General features: G+C 44.2%; 1 protein-coding gene across 2 annotated transcripts in view; it reads right to left on the bottom strand.

Moving 5' to 3' along the window:
* Positions 1-2,558: 2,558 nt before the first annotated feature.
* LOC109891316 (dihydropyridine-sensitive L-type skeletal muscle calcium channel subunit alpha-1) overlaps positions 2,559-19,061 on the bottom strand; it is a 33,852-nt gene continuing 17,349 nt past the window's right edge. The window contains exons 8-43 of one of the 2 annotated variants that reach the window (XM_031825494.1): positions 18,916-19,061; positions 18,708-18,789; positions 18,418-18,578; positions 17,070-17,295; positions 16,574-16,781; positions 16,262-16,382; positions 15,804-16,018; positions 15,513-15,582; positions 15,268-15,400; positions 14,887-15,016; positions 14,545-14,604; positions 13,753-13,859; positions 13,514-13,601; positions 12,448-12,555; positions 12,283-12,335; positions 11,831-11,977; positions 11,504-11,705; positions 11,180-11,338; positions 10,563-10,673; positions 10,247-10,330; positions 8,966-9,013; positions 6,467-6,619; positions 6,272-6,337; positions 6,102-6,193; positions 5,719-5,878; positions 5,456-5,583; positions 5,232-5,328; positions 5,017-5,119; positions 4,806-4,907; positions 4,580-4,710; positions 4,260-4,385; positions 4,034-4,111; positions 3,722-3,867; positions 3,411-3,606; positions 3,049-3,276; positions 2,559-3,001 (exon numbers count right to left, since the gene is read on the bottom strand). In XM_031825494.1, coding sequence (XP_031681354.1) covers positions 3,049-3,276; positions 3,411-3,606; positions 3,722-3,867; positions 4,034-4,111; positions 4,260-4,385; positions 4,580-4,710; positions 4,806-4,907; positions 5,017-5,119; positions 5,232-5,328; positions 5,456-5,583; positions 5,719-5,878; positions 6,102-6,193; positions 6,272-6,337; positions 6,467-6,619; positions 8,966-9,013; positions 10,247-10,330; positions 10,563-10,673; positions 11,180-11,338; positions 11,504-11,705; positions 11,831-11,977; positions 12,283-12,335; positions 12,448-12,555; positions 13,514-13,601; positions 13,753-13,859; positions 14,545-14,604; positions 14,887-15,016; positions 15,268-15,400; positions 15,513-15,582; positions 15,804-16,018; positions 16,262-16,382; positions 16,574-16,781; positions 17,070-17,295; positions 18,418-18,578; positions 18,708-18,789; positions 18,916-19,061 — 4,465 coding nt within the window. In that variant the 3' untranslated portion in view covers positions 2,559-3,001. Of the gene's footprint in view, positions 3,277-3,410; positions 3,607-3,721; positions 3,868-4,033; positions 4,112-4,259; positions 4,386-4,579; positions 4,711-4,805; positions 4,908-5,016; positions 5,120-5,231; positions 5,329-5,455; positions 5,584-5,718; positions 5,879-6,101; positions 6,194-6,271; positions 6,338-6,466; positions 6,620-8,965; positions 9,014-10,246; positions 10,331-10,562; positions 10,674-11,179; positions 11,339-11,503; positions 11,706-11,830; positions 11,978-12,282; positions 12,336-12,447; positions 12,556-13,513; positions 13,602-13,752; positions 13,860-14,544; positions 14,605-14,886; positions 15,017-15,267; positions 15,401-15,512; positions 15,583-15,803; positions 16,019-16,261; positions 16,383-16,573; positions 16,782-17,069; positions 17,296-18,417; positions 18,579-18,707; positions 18,790-18,915 lie in introns of both variants that reach the window. The other variant, XM_020483756.2, reaches the window with a different exon arrangement.

Below are 19,061 nucleotides of genomic sequence, written 5' to 3' on the forward strand. Positions count from 1 at the left end.
CTGATGTTGGGTGATTAGGCATGGCTCACAGTCGGCGTTCCAATTCATCCCAAAGCTTTTCAATGGGGTTGAGGTCAGGGCTCTGTGCAGGCCAGTCAAGTTCTTCAACACTGATCTCGACAAACCATTTCTGTATGGACCTCTCTTTGTGCGCGGGGGCATTGTCATGCTGAAACTGTAAAGGGCTGTTGTCAGTAGTTACTGTCTTGTCTCATCGCTACAACTCCCGTACGGGCTCGGGAGAGACAAAGGTCGAGAGCCATGCGTCCTCCGAAACACAACCCAGCTAAGCCGCACTGCTTCTTACCCAGAAGCGAGCCGCACCAATGTGTCGGAGGAAACACCGTACACCTGGCGACCTGTATTAGTTACTTGCTTCGTAGGACTATTTTTTTATATTACATATAAAAAGCAGTGAAGGATTTGTAACAATGGTCTATAATGTTGTGCACAGCATTCCACAGTACAGGTGGAAGACAGACAGGCAGGTTCTATGTAACACAATGATAACAAATTGTTTGATGGGATTCAAATGATAACACTTTCAGTAGAGCTGATAATATCGAACGGTGCAATGTAACAGAACTGGTAGACTAAGATGCAGTATATCGGGTTGGGGTCCAGTTGAACAACGGCAGTGACTGTCGTATTCATTTTAGTTTGCGTCCAGGATGTTGACGCTTTATCTGTGGCCATCCCTGCTGACTTGAGATAGCAACTTGACGTTGTAGCCTGGTCTCATAGACTACACGTAACATAGTACATGTCAATCCGGGACACACAAATTAGTATGATATGTTACGTTGGTATGGTTGCATAAATCAGAACGATGATGATGGACATCCACAAATTAACACGTGTCATACCAAATGTAACATAGAACCGGATTTACGTAAAGAATAATAAGAAATGCTCTGAGACCAGGTTAAAGAGATATGAATTACGCTGCTCTATGTCACAGCCAGCGGTGATTGGGAGTCCCATAGGGTGGCGCACAATTGGCCCAGCGTCGTCCTGGTTTGACTGGGGTAGTCCGTCATTGTAAATAAGAATTTGTTCTTAACTGACTTGCCTAGTTAAATAAATAAATAAAATGTTAAATGTCTGGAGCTTAAGTGGCCGCATCACCGTCTGCATACGTAATAACCGAAATACAGAGCGGTATTATAAAATACCTTATAAACATTCAGACAGTTGCAGACATATTATATTACCAAAACATAAACTAATCTCGGCGGAGAAGAGACAATGACTAACCACCAGACTCACAAGAATGTCTAGTGTTGACCACTGTTCTCTATACCCGGTCTGTCACAACCAGAACGATGGACCCGCCTTGCTCAGGGACACGTCAACAGATTTTTCACCTTGTCTTCCAGCGACCGTTTGGTTAAGGCCCAACGGTCTAGTCTAAACTCTAGGCTACCTCCCGCTCACGAGACCCAACCATAAAAATCTCCAATAATTTGACTGGGAAAATGTAAGAATTCTCACTTTATAAAATATTTTTTATTGTGATCATATAGTTTAAACTTTAGAGAAACAATATTGAAACAGATCTCAGAAACAGAGAGAAAGCAATAAAATGTCTCAAATAACGTTATCAAAATGACCATGACAAAATGTCTGTTAAAAAGTTAATGGCAGTAGTACATACTCTAGATGAATGTAAAACACCTCATTGAACAACTGATTTTATTATTCAAAACCTTTTGGGATTCACGTTTTTACTTCTATTTGGCCTTCGTCACATTACAGCTATTTTATTTAGCCTTTATTAAACCAAATAACAGTGACATGCCACTGTCTCTCAAAATACAACCTAATCTCTTTTAGACTGAAAAAATTATGAAGAATCAAAAAGGAAATTTTCACAAAAAGAGGCTGTTTCAACCAAAAGGCTTACATCAAAAAGAAAATGAACGATTTTGTTGAAAATAGATTAATAGACAAAATGGCATCATCAGACCTTTCACCCCTGGTATTCTACACCATAAGTTGTCCATATCTGACCCTTACACACAGCTTTCTAGTCACAAATATACGATTCCAACCACTGTACCTCAACTTACCATTCATCTTCATCTTTAACCACATCCTCTTATCTACACTTTGTTGCATTCTACTGTAGCATGGCCAGCTAGTGGCTACACTACACCAGAAATATTTCCCCTTATGTTACACCACAGGGTCATCCATCCTGTCTATACTAGAGATGATGTACATGTTTCAGATATAGGATATTTAAAGTGAAAGAAATATCTAGGTATTGTGAAGATATGTTGATGTGTGGAGACCTGGGCAGAATCTGTGTATCTTGAACATGCACGTTAGCTTTCTCCATATAGCCTACAGAGATTGTCCTTATATGGACAGTGTAGACATGATCCAGCCCAGAAACATCGTGGTCCAGCCATGTCTTGCCTTGTCATCATGATAGAACTCAGAGAATGCCCCCTGACAAGTAACACCCTTCTCTTCCTCCATCAGCCAACACCTATGCAGCTATCGGTGGATCAGTGATTACTTCAAGGATGGGAGGGAACAGGGAAGGACACTAGTTTTCAAACAGGGCCAAACTTTAATGCCAGCAAAAATTCCTCAAGTTGAGACTCAAGAACATGTTAGTCGGAACAACGTGATGTTCGCCTGAAGTCAACATAAGTCCGAACAGTAGTCTGTACTGTGAACAAAATAAACATGGTAAAGAAAGTCTGCTCTCTAGCAGGAAGAGTATTTCCTCTTTAAATGAACCAAGAGAGAAATCATCCAGTCTGAATGACACCACAACAATGAAGTCACAGGTGCCATAAAGCCTGCTTAACCAATCAGATGATATTACTCGCTATAAAGGCACCAAAAAAGGACTGTTCTATTTGTAGAATGTGACATTTAATGACTCAGCACGTGAAGTCACTCCATGACATGCTGCTTTGCGGGACGGGCCTATTGGCCTAAACAAGATCGATGACATGCTGCATTGCAGGACAGGCCTATTGGCCTAAACAAGATCGATGACATGCTGCATTGCAGGACAGGCCTATTGGCCTAAACATGATCGGTGGGTTTTGTTAATTTGTTGGCCTTTCTCTGTGATCTGCGAGGGGGCCTGATTGGAGGTGTGGTGACCCTCCCTCTACGACCATTCATAAGGTCAGTGGCGGAACTCTCCATCTCCACCGGGTCAAAGTTCAAAGCTTCGGCCATTTCCTGTTTCGTCACCGACACAAAACAAGAGTCCCTGGCCAAGCTCTCCAACCCTCCATTTATCAGGACCTGGTAGAGGTGAAAGACATAAGAAGAGATAGAGGACAGAGAGGGGATGACTAAGTACCTAACGTCAATGTCATTGATAAAATATGTATTTATGGAATAATGGAATATATTATACGCCTGGTCTCTCCAGTCACCTCCTTTATGAGTGTGTCGAAGGTGCTGTCTGGGGTCTGGGTCTGGGCCTGCTGGGGGCTAGGGGTCTCTCTGGGAGTCTCATGGTCCTGGCTGGGTCCAGGTACTGTCTGCAGCTGCCAGTCTGTGGTGTCTCGGGGAATTCTGCTGGTTGAGATGGTATAGACCTGCACCCTGTCATCTGTCTCATAGGGAAAACTACAGAAGGACAAATAGTCAGTCAGATTGTTATAACTGCTTTATTACTGTGTAATTTGACCTCTCAAGTAAGAAAAACAAAAACACAAATGTTAGCAAGCACACGCAAACTCACCTCTCCCTGGCATTGCTGTTGACATTGTTGTTGTTGGTTTTGTTAGGCATTGTGGGGAAGAATTCCTCGTTTGCATGGTAGGCAGGTGAGCTGGTCGCCTCCCCCTCATCTGACTTGCTCATTTGCAGGGGCCGCTGGCTGGTCACCTACACAGAGACACAGACGGCTGAGTTACCGCCACGGGGACAGGAGATTTTCCTGACTATGTGATGTGAAAAAACTCCAGGTCCATACAGTACTATGTGAAGCACTTTGAGTCTGAAGAAGGTTACATACTAGAGGTGATGGCACTGAAATTATTGAAATGATTACCTGTGTAGCGTTAGGGTTATGGGTTCCTTCCTCCATGGTGAAGGAATCAACATGGTTCCCAAACAGACCGCCCGCCCGCTGACCACAGGAACACACAGAAAGGTACAACATTCAGAGAGTTTTATTCTGTCTTCTCACTCTGAACTTGTCCTCCTTCCTCTCGTTCTGCAGCCTCCCTGTCTCCCTGTCTCCCCCTCCCCCATCTTCCCTCTCTCTCTCCTCTCACCCTGAAGATGCCTTCCTCCGCTGCATCCTCCATGGCTCTGTCCATCTCCTCCTCGTTCATCAGGTCTCCCGAGATAGCTCTCTGCAACTCTGGAGCCACCTCCTCCTCAATGCTCCTCAGACCCGCCTGGGGTGGAGGGAGAGACAGAGGGGAAAGGAGGGGTTAGAGAAAGAATGAGATTGTGATGAAAATGAAGAATTGTTAGATCGTGTACAGGATTATAACATGAAACATCAGTAACATCACTAGAAGAGTTGCCAATCACATTTAATGGCTTATTGCCCTACAGGTTTCCCATTATGAGGTTGGTGTGGGCTCACCTGTATCTCGTTGGAGGCGTTCTTCTTGGTGGGGCGGAAGCCATAATACTCTTCCTGTCTCTTCTTTAACTTCCTGAAGTAGTCCTGGATCAGGAAGGTGGCATAGAACTTCCCCACGGTTACCTCATCATCTGACACACACACATCAAACATGCCAGCAAATTAGAATGGGCAGCTTGTTTTGGGACCATAAAGTTGAGGATTACAATAGAATGTTTTAACTCACCTCCGATTGGTGGGATGACCTGGTCCAGCAGCTTCATACTGGTGCGTTTCCAGATCTTCTTGATGATGGCCCTCAACTCCTCATTGGCCTGCTCAAAGTTACCTGACCAATGAGATAACGACAGTGAGGTGGGAATATAGATGCTTAACGTTTAATTGGCCCAAATACCAGTAAAAATACAGTACTCTGCAATTGACTGACACACACACACCTTCGGTCTTAATCTTCAATGCGGTCCTGACCAGCGAGAACAGCGTAGCATTAAAGGTGACCGTTCCATCACTGTTGAGTGGCATGTTCATGGACACCAGTCTCTGCAGTCAGAATAATTAAAGATATCATAAAAAAATATGTTTGCTGCATGAATAGACAAGTCAGATGAACACACAAAATAAATAAACAGATCCCTTCCTTTTAGTTTCTCACCTTGCAGGCCACTCTATGGGGACAGAACTTTCCAAAGCCCAGAGGAGGCTGGATCCTACGCAGCAGAGTCACCACGTCCAGGTGCTTAATACGGCCCCTGCAGGACAGAACGGGAAACAACAGCTAACAGCAGTAATACATTGAGAGGATAAAAAACGAATTGAAAAGACTGATCATATATTCTTATAGGGGGTTATAAAAAATAAACAGAAAAACAGACGTACGTGGCCTCTGGGTCGTACTCTGCCCAGATCTTCTTAAACTCATCCAGGTGATGAGGACCCAGGATGGACCAATCACGGGTCAGGTAGTCAAAGTTGTCCATGATGACCGCCACAAACAGGTTGATGATCTGTGGAGGACAACAGAATCATATGCATGTGTGTGACTGTATGTGTGCGCGCATGCGAATGTGTGTGTGTGAATATGTGTGTATGCATGTATGTTTGTTAATGTATGTGTGTATGCATGTTTGTGCATCATTTACCAGGAAGGCACAGAGCATGTAGAAGCTCATGAAGTAGATGATGGCGAAGCTGGCTCCACAGGTCATCTCCTCTCCAGGCAGGTAGTCTGACTTAGGGTCACACCTCTTCCCATACAGACATGCCAACATCACTTCCTGCCACGCCTCACCTGTCGCACACCTGGAGAGAGAGAGAGAAAGAGGGATAGAGAGAGGGAGGAAGTGGGAGAGAGGGGAGTGGGGCAGAGAGAGAGATTACAACTTGTTTTCAGCCCTTTTGTGTTATCAATGTAATCACTGAGTGTAAGGGTCTCTTGCTATACAAGTCTGCTGTGTAAAGGGACCGCAAAGTCAATGGAAGATAATGGAAACTGACTGAGCGACTGATAAATCAGATCACCCACCTGAAGAGCAGCAGCACAGCATGGGGGAATGTCTGGAAGTTGTTGTTCCTGTTGATGTGTGTCCCATCTATCAGCGCTATCTTACCAAATATCTACAGGAGACATACACACAACTCATCAGAGAGTGCTGTGTGTGTATGTTTGTGTGTGTGTTTGTGTGTGTGCAGTACCTGCATCCCAACAACAGCGTAGATGAAGAATAGCATGAGGATGAGCAGGGCGACGTAGGGCAGAGCCTGCAACACAGCAACCAATCACGTCGTCAGACTCACGCACACTGACCAATCAAAACCTGGGAATTTTGAACAACAACATTTTCATGTATCTCACAGAATGGAAGGCACAGAATTGGAATGAACTTTGACCTGGAAGGACTTGATGAAGGTCCACAGAAGATTCCGGATCCCCTCAGAACGGTTCAGCAGTTTAACCAGACGCATCACACGGAACAGTCTAAAGAAGGTGATAGACACACGGGCATTTTCCGAAGCCGCTATGGCTTGCATTGGGTTCACCTCCTGAAAGCACAAATTAAATAAACAGTCACTGAAAATGCTGCTAGTCTTGGCTTCAGCTCTAACTAAAATTTAAGATGTTGTTACTCTAATTAGCACAGTTTTAGTTCAATAGGGGCAACATGCCAGCAAAACCCAGCAGTCTGTAAGGACACAGGTCTCACCTCTCACAGGGTATCTGAGCAGTCATGTACTGGAGGAGTCTGGTTAGTGTCAGAAGGAGCCAAGCAATGGGTGCATTGTCTTCAGATAATTATAGAACCATTTCATGTTGAAGTGGTTCCTAAGATTGTAAAAACACCTTAATTGTCAGCATGCTGTAAATACAGACATTTCACTTCTTTGGGATAGAGGGCAGCATTTTCACTTTTGGATGAGTAAACTGCCTCCTACTCAGTCCCAGATGCTAATATATGCATATTAGTATTGGGCAGAAAACACTCTGAAGTTTCTAAAACTGTTTGAATGATGTCTGTGAGTATAACAGAACTCATATGGCAGGCAAAAACCTGAGAAGAAATCCAAACAGGAAGTGGGAAATCTGAGTTTTGTCATTTTTGAACTCAGCCCTATCGAATACACAGTGGGATATGAGTCAAGATGCACTTCCTAAGACTTCCACTAGATGTCAACCATCTTTAGAAACTTGAAACTATGCTTCTACTGTGAAGTGGGACCAGATGAGAGCTCTTTGAGTCAGTGGTCTGGCAGAGTGTCACAGCCTCATGACGCGCGGTCACGAGAGAGTTAGCTCTCGTTCCATGGCTTTTCTACAGACAATGGAATTCTCTGGTTGGAACATTATTGAACTTTTATGATAAAAACATCCTAAAGATTGATTCTATACTTAGTTTGACAAGTTTCTTCAACCTGTAATATAACTTTTTGAATGTTTCGTCCGACTGGACCAGATTGTGCTTTTGGATTTGTTTACCAAACGCCCAAACAAAAGAAGCTATTGGACATAAATGGACATAAATGGACATAAATGATGGACATTATTGAACAAAACAAGCATTCTGATGAAGATCATCAAAGGTAAGTGAATATTTATAATGCTATTTATGAATAATGTTGACTACCCAACATGGCGGATATTTCTCTGGCTGGTTTGGCCTCTGAGCGCCGTTCTCAGATTATGCTTTTTCCGTAAGGTTTTTGTGAAATCTGACGCAGCAGTTGCATTAAGGAGAAGTGTATCTAATGTCCCATGCATAAGACTAGAATTTTCATCAACATTTATAATGAGTATTTCTGTGAATTCATGTGGCTCTCAGCACAATCACCGCATGTTTTACAACTACTGAACGTAACGTGCCAATGTTAAATTAGATTTTTGTATATAAATATGCACTTTATTGAACAAAACACACATGTATTGTGTAACATGAAGTCCTATGAGTGTCATCTGATGAAGATCATCAAAGGTTAGTGATTAATTTGATCTCTATTTGTGCTTTTTGTGACTCCTCTCTTTGGCTGGAAAGATGGCAGGGTTTTTCTGTGGCTTGGTGGTGACCTAACATAATCATTTGTGGAGCTTTCACTGTAAAGCATTTTTTAAATAAGACACTGTGGCTGGATTAACGAGAATTGTATCTTTAAAATGGTGCCTAATACTTGTATGTTTGAGAAATTTGATTCATGAGATTTCTGTTGATTTGTATTTGGCGCCCTGCAATTTCATTGGCTGTTGGCGAGGGGTTCCTCTAGCGGAACGGGTTTAAGGAAAACATGGATGATCAGGCAAAGAAATTGCAATGCTCATGCAATGTGTTGTTGCAAAGTTTCCTCCTATGTTTTATACATGTTCATGCAATGTCTCGTAGAATTAATATACCATGCTCATGCAATGTCTCGTAGAATTAGTATACCATGCTCATGCAATGTCTCGTAGAATTAGTATACCATGCTCATACAATGTCTCGTAGAATTAGTATACCATGCTCATGCAATGTCTCGTAGAATTAGTATACCATGCTCATACAATGTCTCGTAGAATTAGTATACCATGCTCATGCAATGTCTCGTAGAATTAGTATACCATGCTCATGCAATGTCTCGTAGAATTAGTATACCATGCTCATACAATGTCTCGTAGAATTAGTATACCATGCTCATGCAATGTCTCGTAGAATTAGTATACCATGCTCATGCAATGCCTCGTAGAATTAGTATACCATGCTCATGCAATGCCTCGTAGAATTAGTATACCATGCTCATGCAATGTCTCGTAGAATTAGTATACCATGCTCATGCAATGCCTCGTAGAATTAGTATACCATGCTCATGCAATGTTTCATATGATTTCATGCAATGTTCTTGCAGTGTCTACAGGCGAATAATTACAGCGCAGCCGTGGAGACAGTATAGTCCTCCAGAGGAGGCCAGGGCTGCCTGTGAGGGGGAAAGACAGAGACACACCAAGTGAAGTCAGACAGGAAGCAACATCATCAGACACAGGTGGTGGAACAGGAAGTGGCGAAGGGAGCGGAGTCAGCCATGGAGGTATGCATGGAGCAAAGTTGGAAGAGAAAATGTAGGATGAAAGACTGCAGTATGGAGGGAGAGGGAGGGAGAGAAGGCATGTGAGCACAAAGACAACCAAGGACAACGTTGTAATAAATGACTGGATGACGGCTGAGGGGTGAAGAGGTGAAAATGGTTGATGGGGTCTCTGTAGGTTTACTGTAGTGGCAACTTGAGCTCTCTTTTCATTTAAAAAAATGACCTTTACTTTTCTGAAGCAAGATAGTGTGAAACGCTGCTTTAAATCTAGAACCTGATGCCAAACCTGTTGGCTCAGTCTCTTGTACAGGAATCACAGTAAAAACTACTTTCTTACTTACTAGCAGGAGTGCTGGAGATCACTGAACATATGGTGGTGGGAGGTGAAACAAGAAGACAGTGGTTGTTTTCTGCCCTTAACAACTGATTTGGAATCAGCCATCTCTTAAATAAAGGTTAACTAAAAATACAAAACAAAAAAAATCCCCGTTTTAAACAGTGACACCAATGAGGGAAATGACCAGGTCTGGGACCAGGTGTTATGTTAGGGGCATAAAGTAACCAAGCAGACAGGTTGTGGGTTGGCTTTCAAGGCGTGGAAGGTGGGTGAGGCAAGCTGCAGCCAGGTGCTGCAGGGTTTCGGGGGGCAACACAGTGACTAGGGTCGGGTTTTTGAGACTAGTATTCGGGGGGGTGAGGGTGCAGCCGTGGCTGGTGTGAGGGTCACCCCAATGACGAATACTGACCACATCCTCAGTGCTATATTGTTGGGGCCAAGTGCTGACAGGGGAGCCTGGCCTGTATGTCTCTAAGTGGATGGATGGATGGGTGGGTGGGTGGGTGGGGTGTCAGACAGGGGTGTAAACACAGTCCAGACAGTCAGATGACAGGACAGAGCTTTTATTGTGAAATGTCTGTAGCTGTTCCCCAACCTGACTATCTGCTTCTTATAAACAATAACCGAAACCAATGGGAGAAAAAATGAAAATGCGAGGACAAAAATGGGGTCTGCCTGAACTGTTATATAAACCTTTTAGGAACAGTGGGAACTGTGTATTATAGTACATATCATGGACAATACCTACATATTTCTGGTGAACATTACGCAATGACAATACTCACATCGACCTCACTCAGGATGACGTCAACAACGCTGCCGATGACGATGACAAAGTCAAAGACGTTCCATGGGTCCCCAAAGTAACCCTAGGGAGGGAGAGGGAAGGGCATCTGTCAGAAGTGTGTGTATAAAAGGTTTCTTCATCTACACACTCCAGCTCTGAACTTTGACAAGAGGGTTGTGCACAATGAAGAGGTATGAAGTAACTGTTCTACATAACCACAGTCCTATTATTCTGGAATCATTCTGATCTTACGTTGAGTTGCACTGCATCTTGGGTAATGTAGTGCATACAGGACATCCCTATGGACAACTGACCTTAGCTTTGTAGGCCATGAGTTTGAGGACCATCTCCACAGTGAAGAGCACAGTGAAGATCACGTTCAGCATGTCAGACAGGTCGGTCACATGGGTTGACTGGTTACAGTGCTGGGAGAGAAGAAGGAAAAGACAAATGGAAGATGTTGATTTTATTTGACATTTTCCCCAAAAATGTCACCTTTATTTATGCTTCAGAAAAGCAAGTCAGTTAAAGAACACATTTTTATTTTCAATGACGGCCTAGGAACAGTGGGTTAACTGCCTGTTCAGGGGCAGAATGACAGATTTGTACCTTGTCAGCTTGGGGATTTGAACTTGCAACCTTTCGGTTCCTAGTCCAATGCTCTAACCACTAGGCTACGCTGCCTCCTCAATGATGAAATCTCTTGAGATGCTCATCTCATTTCAAGTGTCCAAATAAAAAATCTACGTAAAAAAACTCCTTGATATGAAGAAGGGATGCTTCTAGTAGGAACCTCTGGCAGGAGCATTACATTTATGTGATGCAGGAGAAGTACTTTTAAAGTTTCACGTTTTGTATTTGAAATGCTAATGTTTGTCAAAGATACTCATCACCCCAACGCAGTTCCCTGAACCACCTCCAATAGCGTTACCTGCATCCCCAGACACATGGTGTTCAGCATGATGAGCAGGAACATCAGGTACTCAAAGTAGCAGGAGGTGACGATGTACCACACGTTGTACTGATACTGGTTCTTAGGAATGTAGCAGCGCAGCGGCCGGGCTTTCAGGGCGTACTCAACACACGCCCGCTGTCAGATGGAGGACAGCACACACAGGAGTTACACACTGCTGTTGGAAAGAGGGTGTTAAAACAACTAACAAAAAAGACACACACAAAACATACACACACACACACACACACACACACACACACACACACACACACACACACACACACACACACACACACACACCTGGTTCTTGTCCAGCTCACAGTTCTTGTACTCCTGCTCTCCTTGCTCCTGAAATGTAACGATGACGAAGCCGACGAAGATGTTCATCATGAAGAAGGCGATGAGGATGAGGTAGATGATGAAGAAGATGGAGATGGCAACACGGTTGTTGTAGATGGGACCAACATCCTCCATGTTAGAGTCTATGGCCTTGTACAGCAGTCTGCACACATACACACAAAGGCATGTTAGCAAGTGTGAATTACATACACCTTCATGTGTTCCATAGTACTGTATTAGGCCATGATGTACAGTATACAAACTCCCAGGCTTGTATGTGAGGCTCACTTTGGCCAGCCCTCAAAGGTGGAGACAGTGAAGAGAGCCAGCATGCCCTCAAGGATGTTGTCAAAGTTGAGCTCTGAGTTGATCCACTCTCTCTTATGGATCGTCATTGGATGGATGGCACCTTCCTGGTACCTAATATAGTTACCCCTGCGAAGAGGGGAAAGAGCGAGAGAGAGAGAGATTAATCAGTGAAAGAGAGGGCATGGGAGAGGTGAGAGTGTGGCAGAGAGAAAGAAAACAGAACAAATGTAATGTACCGTCATGTAATGTCCCATTCTGTACTGTCATGCAATGTCCTGTTCTGTACTATCATGTAATGTCCCATTCTGTACTGTCATGTAATGTCCCATTCTGTACTGTCATGTAATGTCCCATTCTGTACTGTCATGTAATGTCCCATTCTGTACTGTCATGTAATGTTGTGTGCGAGGACAATATCACCGGTCTCTTACCTACACTCCTCCTCTGTCATTTTGTCAGGATCTGTGCAGGAGTAGAATTGTCCCTTCAGGAATGAACACAAACACAATACATGAGTGATATTAAAAGCTTTGGTGGAATTCTGTTTTCATCATATGGTTCAAAGGCCACCATGTACAGAACTATCTAGAGCTCACCTTGAAGAGCTGGACTCCAATGCAGGCAAACATGAAGTCTAGCAGCATGGTGACCAGCACGATGTTGCCAATGGTTTTGATGGCCACAAAAACACACTGGACCACATGCTAGATCATAAGAGACAGCAGAAACCAGCATGTCAGATCGGATCTCCATGACCAGAACTAGAAAAACATGGGGCGGCTGGGTTGGTCTAACTATTGCATTAGGTAATGGGAACATGTAAAAGACCATTATGAATGTGACTACAGTGTCAGTGGAGTAAAGGAGTAGAGGAGTGGAGGAGTAGAGGAGTAGAGGAGTAGAGGTGTAGAGGAGTAGAGGAGTAGAGGTGTAGAGGAGTAGAGGTATAGAGGTGTAGAGGAGTAGAGGTGTAGAGGAGTAGAGGAGTAGAGGTGTAGAGGAGTAAAGGAGTATAGGTGTAGAGGAGTAGAGGAGTAGAGATGTAGAGGAGTTAGAGGAGTAGAGGAGTAGAGGTGTAGAGGAGTAAAGGAGTATAGGTGTAGAGGTGTAGAGGAGTAGAGATGTAGAGGTGTAGAGGAGTAAAGGAGTAGAGGTGTAGAGGAGTAGAGGAGTAGAGATGTAGAGGAGTAGAGGAGTAAATGAGTATAGGTGTAGAGGAGTAGAGGTGTAGAGGAGTAGATGAGTAGAGGTGTAGAGGAGTATAGGATTAGAGGAGTAGAGGTGTAGAGGAGTAAAGGAGTAGAGGTGTAGAGGTGTAGAGGAGTAGAGGAGTAGAGGAGTAGAGGAGTAGAGGAGTAAATGAGTATAGGTGTAGAGGAGTAGAGGTGTAGAGGAGTAGATGAGTAGAGGTGTAGAGGAGTATAGGATTAGAGGAGTAGAGATGTAGAGGAGTAGAGGTGTAGAGGAGTAGAGGTGTATAGGTATAGAGGAGTAGAGGATTAGAGGAGTAGAGGTGTAGAGGTGTAAAGGAGTAGAGGAGTAGTGGTGTAGAGGTGTAAAGGAGTAGAGGTGTGGAGGAGTAGAGTTGTGATGGGGATAAGTGAGGGGTAGACAGTAGGACAGGAGGACAGGGGGACAGGTGGATTGCACTGGTAAGCTCACCTTGAGACCCTCAGCCCTGTTGATGGCCCTTAGGGGCCTCAGCACCCTTAACACCCTGAGGATCTTCACCACAGAGATAGCACTGGACCTAGATAGGGCAGGCACAACATTTGATTGTCTATAATCTGTATTTCTACCTGGACAAAGACACACACTCATAACTGAATGATATATCGAGCACGGTAGATTCAGTTGTCACAGGAGTGCAATGACATTTTACATTCCCAGGGACTACTTACTCCATGAGCATGGAGAGGAGGGATACGGTGACAACTATCAGATCCAAAATATTAAAGGAGTTCCGGCAGAAGGAGCCAGGGTGCATTATGGCTCCATATACGGTCATCTAGGGGAGAGGAGGATGGATTCTGACATGATGAGATTGGTTGACACATAAACCCTCTCAAAGCAACAAACCATGAACCCACGTGAATCACAGCTGCTCATGTGAAAACATATACTGTAGAACTCTTCAGCAGTGCACAATAAAAAATCTATTAAGTGCTGCAAAAGTGGATGTAACATATTGCCGAGAGAGTTTGTCACATTAACAATTTAAGTGTGTAGCCCTTTCCTGGGGTCAATGACTGAAAGCACCCTCTTTCGCCTCATGGGAGGAATGTTATTCATATTTTTCACAATTTCATAATTAATGATGTATTTATTTTTTATGATGAAAATCCGGTATTTGTATGCCAAACAGTTTGGTCTATGTATATAAAGTGTAATATTGGGATGCAAACTCAACATTGGATACATTTAAACTCTATATCTGACATGGTAAAGGTGTCCTCTTTCTTTAAAGCCCTTAACCATGTGTATATTTTTGTTTCAGTGGATTTGTTTAAGACTACCAAGAAACACTCTGTGTGACCCTGATTTAGCCCACTGCAGTAAAAGGTTAACCCATTAATGTACTTGGTAATGTAAATGTGCTTTTTCATGTAAGACATGATCCCATTCAGAAAAGAGATTTTTTTCAACCAGTACAACTCTACTAGTAGAGGAAAAGACAAGCCGTGCCTGGTTACCTTGAGGACAACTTCCACGGTGAATACTGACGTGAAGACGACGTCAGCGGAGGCCAGCACCTACACAGCAGAGACAGGGCAACATCATCTCAGAGCAGTATCAGTGCACCAGAGTCCTTTAGCAGAATCTCCAGTGTAGACCTCCTTATAGTCTAGGTAAGGCAGTCTGTGTACACTAAGACAGTGATGCTTTATTTACTTTGCTCATACAATACAGAGCAATAAAGTAGAGAAACCCCCTTGTGTCAGTTATGTTGTCAAAATTCTATCCCTTTACTGAAAAAAGTGATTTTCCCTTTGAGATAAGGGGGTGAATGATACAGCAGGCATATCTGTGGGCACCTGGTTCCTGAAGGACATGGGGTCGATGGGGTCCTCGGCGGCTAGGGAGATGCTGCTGAGGAGGATGAAGAGGAGGATGGTGTTGGTGAAAGTGGTTGCGTTGATGATGCGGTGGCACAGCTTACGGAACCTGGAGGGGGACACAGCTTACATCACAGGCTGCAGACTTCTATACTGAGTAACATCATCATCATCATCTTCATAATCCTAATTATTTCACCATCATCATCACCATCATCATCATCATCAACAACACCATCATCATCATCATCATCATCAACATAATCATCATTATCAACAGAATCACATCATCACAATCATCATCAACATCATCATCATAATCATAATCATCATGATCATCATCAACATCATGATCATTACTTGTTCTCAGGGCTGAAGATGTAGAAGGAGCTGGCCTCTGGAATCGGTACCACCTCCTCCTTCAGCTGCAGGTCTGCCATTGGTCGGGGCCTCGGGGCGTCAGGGATATCAGGCTCTTCCTCCTCATCATCGCCTGGACGACAGAAAGAACAGAAGAACGTGACACGTTCTAAATTCTGAATTCTGTTAGATCCAGATTCCATTGCATGGATGTGCCCAGAGGTGTGTGAGATAGTGGGATATACCAGGGAAGTCAGCAGGGGGGAAGGGGTCCTTGATCTCATTCACGTTGGACTCAAACTCGTCTACTTTCAGCTGTGACATAAACAACATTTTTATTAGAGGGAGCATGGGTTGTAATCCCACCGACTACATTGATGTCCACTGTGGGGCAGGTCTGTCTGTGGACAATAGTTGACAGTGTGAAATATCTGGGCCTGTTTTCATAAAGCATCTCAGAGTAGGAGCTCTGATCTAGGATCAGGTTCTCCATGTCCTTATAATAATCATTATATTATGATCGCATGGGTCCTGACCTTGGCTGTAGTAGGGATGCCCTCTATTTTAGCCCTCTCTGCTGCCAACTTCTTGGCCAGGAGTGCCTTCTCCTCTGTTGCCTTGTCAGGCATGTTAGCCCTGAGCAGCTTCTTGCGTTTCTTCTCCTCAGACTTCTCCTTCTGGGCCATGGTAAGACTCTCGGCCTCCGCCAGGTTGTCCACGGCGATGGCCAGGAACACATTCAGCAGGATGTCTGAGGGCTAAGGGTCAAAGGTAATTACGGTCGGCAATGTAAGAGAGACACTTATTTACCCAAGGACAGTAGGACCGTCAGATTTCTGTCTGATAGAGGGGTTGGACTGAGTTTGGTTGGTTTTAGTATAGACTAGCAATTCATGTGTGCAGACTCAACACAGACACACAGCACACACACACACACACACACACACACACACACACACACACACACACACACACACACACACACAGAGGATACAGTTTCCGCAGACAAAGAGGATGATGAAGTAGATGCTGACGAGGATCCCGGGCATTGTGGGACCGCCATGCGCCATGATGCCATCATACATCACAGCGTTCCAGTCCTCCCCTGTCAGGATCTATCAGAGAGACAGAGTGAGAGAGAGAAATTATTACCCTTTTCCAGAGGGAATCAAACAAAAAGCAAGCTCTAATGTCCAACATGTACATATCATACAACTTCATATGCAACTCCAGATGGTCATATCATCTTTCCCACATTGTGTGCTAATTGTGTTATAATGATGATTGGATGTGTATTCCTCCCTACCTGGAAGACACTGATGAGGGCCTGGGGGAAGCTGTCGAAGGTGCTGCGGGGTTTGGGCTGGTTGGGGAAGTTGAATTTTCCCCCGAACACCTGCATGCCCAGCAGAGAGAAGATGACGATGAAGAGGAAGAGGAGGAGGAGCAGGCAGGCAATGGACTTTGTGGAGTTCAGCAGGGATACCACCAGGTTACTGAGAGATGTCCAGTACCTGACACATACACACACAGAAAAAGAGAGAGAGAGAGAGAGAGAGAGAGAGAGAGAGAGAGAGAGAGAGAGAGAGAGAGAGAGAGAGAGAGAGAGGAGGGGGGGGGGAGTGTTACCTACTTCCTGATTGGCTATTGCCCTCTGGGGGATGAGGATGTAAGACACAATCAATCAACGTATCAATAAATTAAATGGACCAATCTGGAGAGCCATGGTGTGTGCAGGCTTTTGGTCCAGTCCATCACTAACACACCTGCAATCCTAATGCAGCCTATTGTAAAAGTCTTACTTGGTGACTTTGAGCAGCCTTAGCAGTCGTATGCAGCGCAGCACAGAGATGCCCATGACGGTCATGACGTCCATGCGGACCAGGATGAGTTCCAGAATGCCGGTGGAGACCACGAAGCAGTCGAAGCGGTTGAACAGAGACATGAAGTATTGCTGGAGGCCCAGAGCATACATCTTTATTATCATCTCAATGGCAAACAGAGACAGCAGAACCTTGTTGGCAGTGTCTGGGAGGGGGGAGAGAGAAGGAGAGGCAGGGAGAGAGAAGGAGAGGCAGGGAGAGAGAAGGAGAGGCAGGGAGAGAGAAGGAGAGACAGTGAGAGAGGAGAAGAGGAAGGGAGAGAGAAGGAGAGGCAGTGAGAGAGTGTCAGAGGAAGGCCTTTTACACCGCTGCTACTCTCTGTTGTTATCATCTATGCATAGTCACTTTAATAACTCTACCTACATGTACATGTTACCTCAACTAACCGGTGCCCCCACACATTGAGTCTGTACCGGTACCCCCCTGTATATTGTCTCGCTATTGTTATTTTACTGCTGCTCTTTAATTACTTGTTACTTTTATTTCTTATTCTTATCCGTATTTTTTTAAACTGCATTGTTGGTTAGGGGCTCGTAAGTAAGCATTTTACTGTAAGGTCTACACCTGTTGTATTTGGTGAATGTGACTAATACAATTTGGTGAGGCTAATGTGACGCTAACAGTATTGCTTCCTCCAATGTCCCTGTCCCGTACCAGGTTTGAACTAGTGATCCTCTAATCGCAAACACCCGTGACCGCCTTCCTTGACAACATACCAAGCAATTGAGCTATAGAAAAGGATCCAATTCGCTAGCTACATTGGCAACATTTTAATTAAGCTAGTTGTAGAGTAAGCTTATGGCACACTCCTAACTCAGTTACATGTATATCGGTTTATTCTATATACATACTGTAGACATGTGTAGATATGCTATACATATGCGTAGATAGTGACCTTGCCACCAGTTAGTTTATTTGATAGATATGTTATAGATTTGTGTAGATACTGACCTTGCCACCCGTGAGTTTATTCTATAGATATGTGTAGATGTAGATATGTGTTGGCACGCTATAGATTTGTGTGGGGCGGCAGGTAACCTACTGTTTAGAGAGTTGGACTAGTAACCGAAAGGTTGCTAGATCAAATCCCTGAGCTGACAAGGTAAAAATCTGTCATTCTGTCCCTAAACAAGGCAGTTAACACACTGTTCCTAGGCCATCATTGAAATTAAGAATTTGTTATAACTGACTTGCCTCGTTAAATAAAGGTAAAATTTAAAATAAAAAAATGTGTGTAGATATGCTATAGATATGTGTAGATACTGACCTTGCCACTCAGTGAGTTGCTGGGACTGCTTGTGGTGTTCAGTAGCGATGGCCAGCGTGTTCAGAAACACCAGAAAGATCACCCACCAGTAGAACATACGGGATTTCACATACACAAGACACTTACGCCGGAAGAAAATGTTCCATTTACGAGCAAGCTTGCTGAACAGTGAGAGATGAGGGAGAGGAGAGGAAGAGATGTCATGTTAGGAGATGTGTCAGACTCATGAGGTCCTTTCATTAAGACACCTGAGTGTTATCCCAGTCAGAGGCAGGTGTTGGTGTACTTACTAGTAGTACATGATTTTTTGCATTGTGTCCATGTCCTTTAGACTCCCTGCCTCAGATTCTCCATCTTCCAGGGGTAGCAGGCCTTGGGACAAGAGACACTGTTGTCACTGCATGGGGTTTGATAAGGGCTGACTGATATTGTACTCTTCTATTCTATTCTAATTGATCCTGTTGTGTGTTGGTGATTGGGTTAGGAAGCTATAAGTACCCTGTCCTTCCCCGTCGGCGTCCATGACTTCGGCCTGTGTGATCCACTCCATGTAGCCCTTCACATCCTCATCCAGCTGCTGGGTCTCCCTCATCTCTGTGTACTCTCCGCGCGCCTTGCCCTTCTCTCGCTCCTTTGTGAATTCA

The sequence above is a fragment of the Oncorhynchus kisutch genome, linkage group LG5 (genome assembly GCF_002021735.2).
Source record: "Oncorhynchus kisutch isolate 150728-3 linkage group LG5, Okis_V2, whole genome shotgun sequence".
Taxonomy (NCBI): Eukaryota; Metazoa; Chordata; class Actinopteri; order Salmoniformes; family Salmonidae; genus Oncorhynchus; species Oncorhynchus kisutch.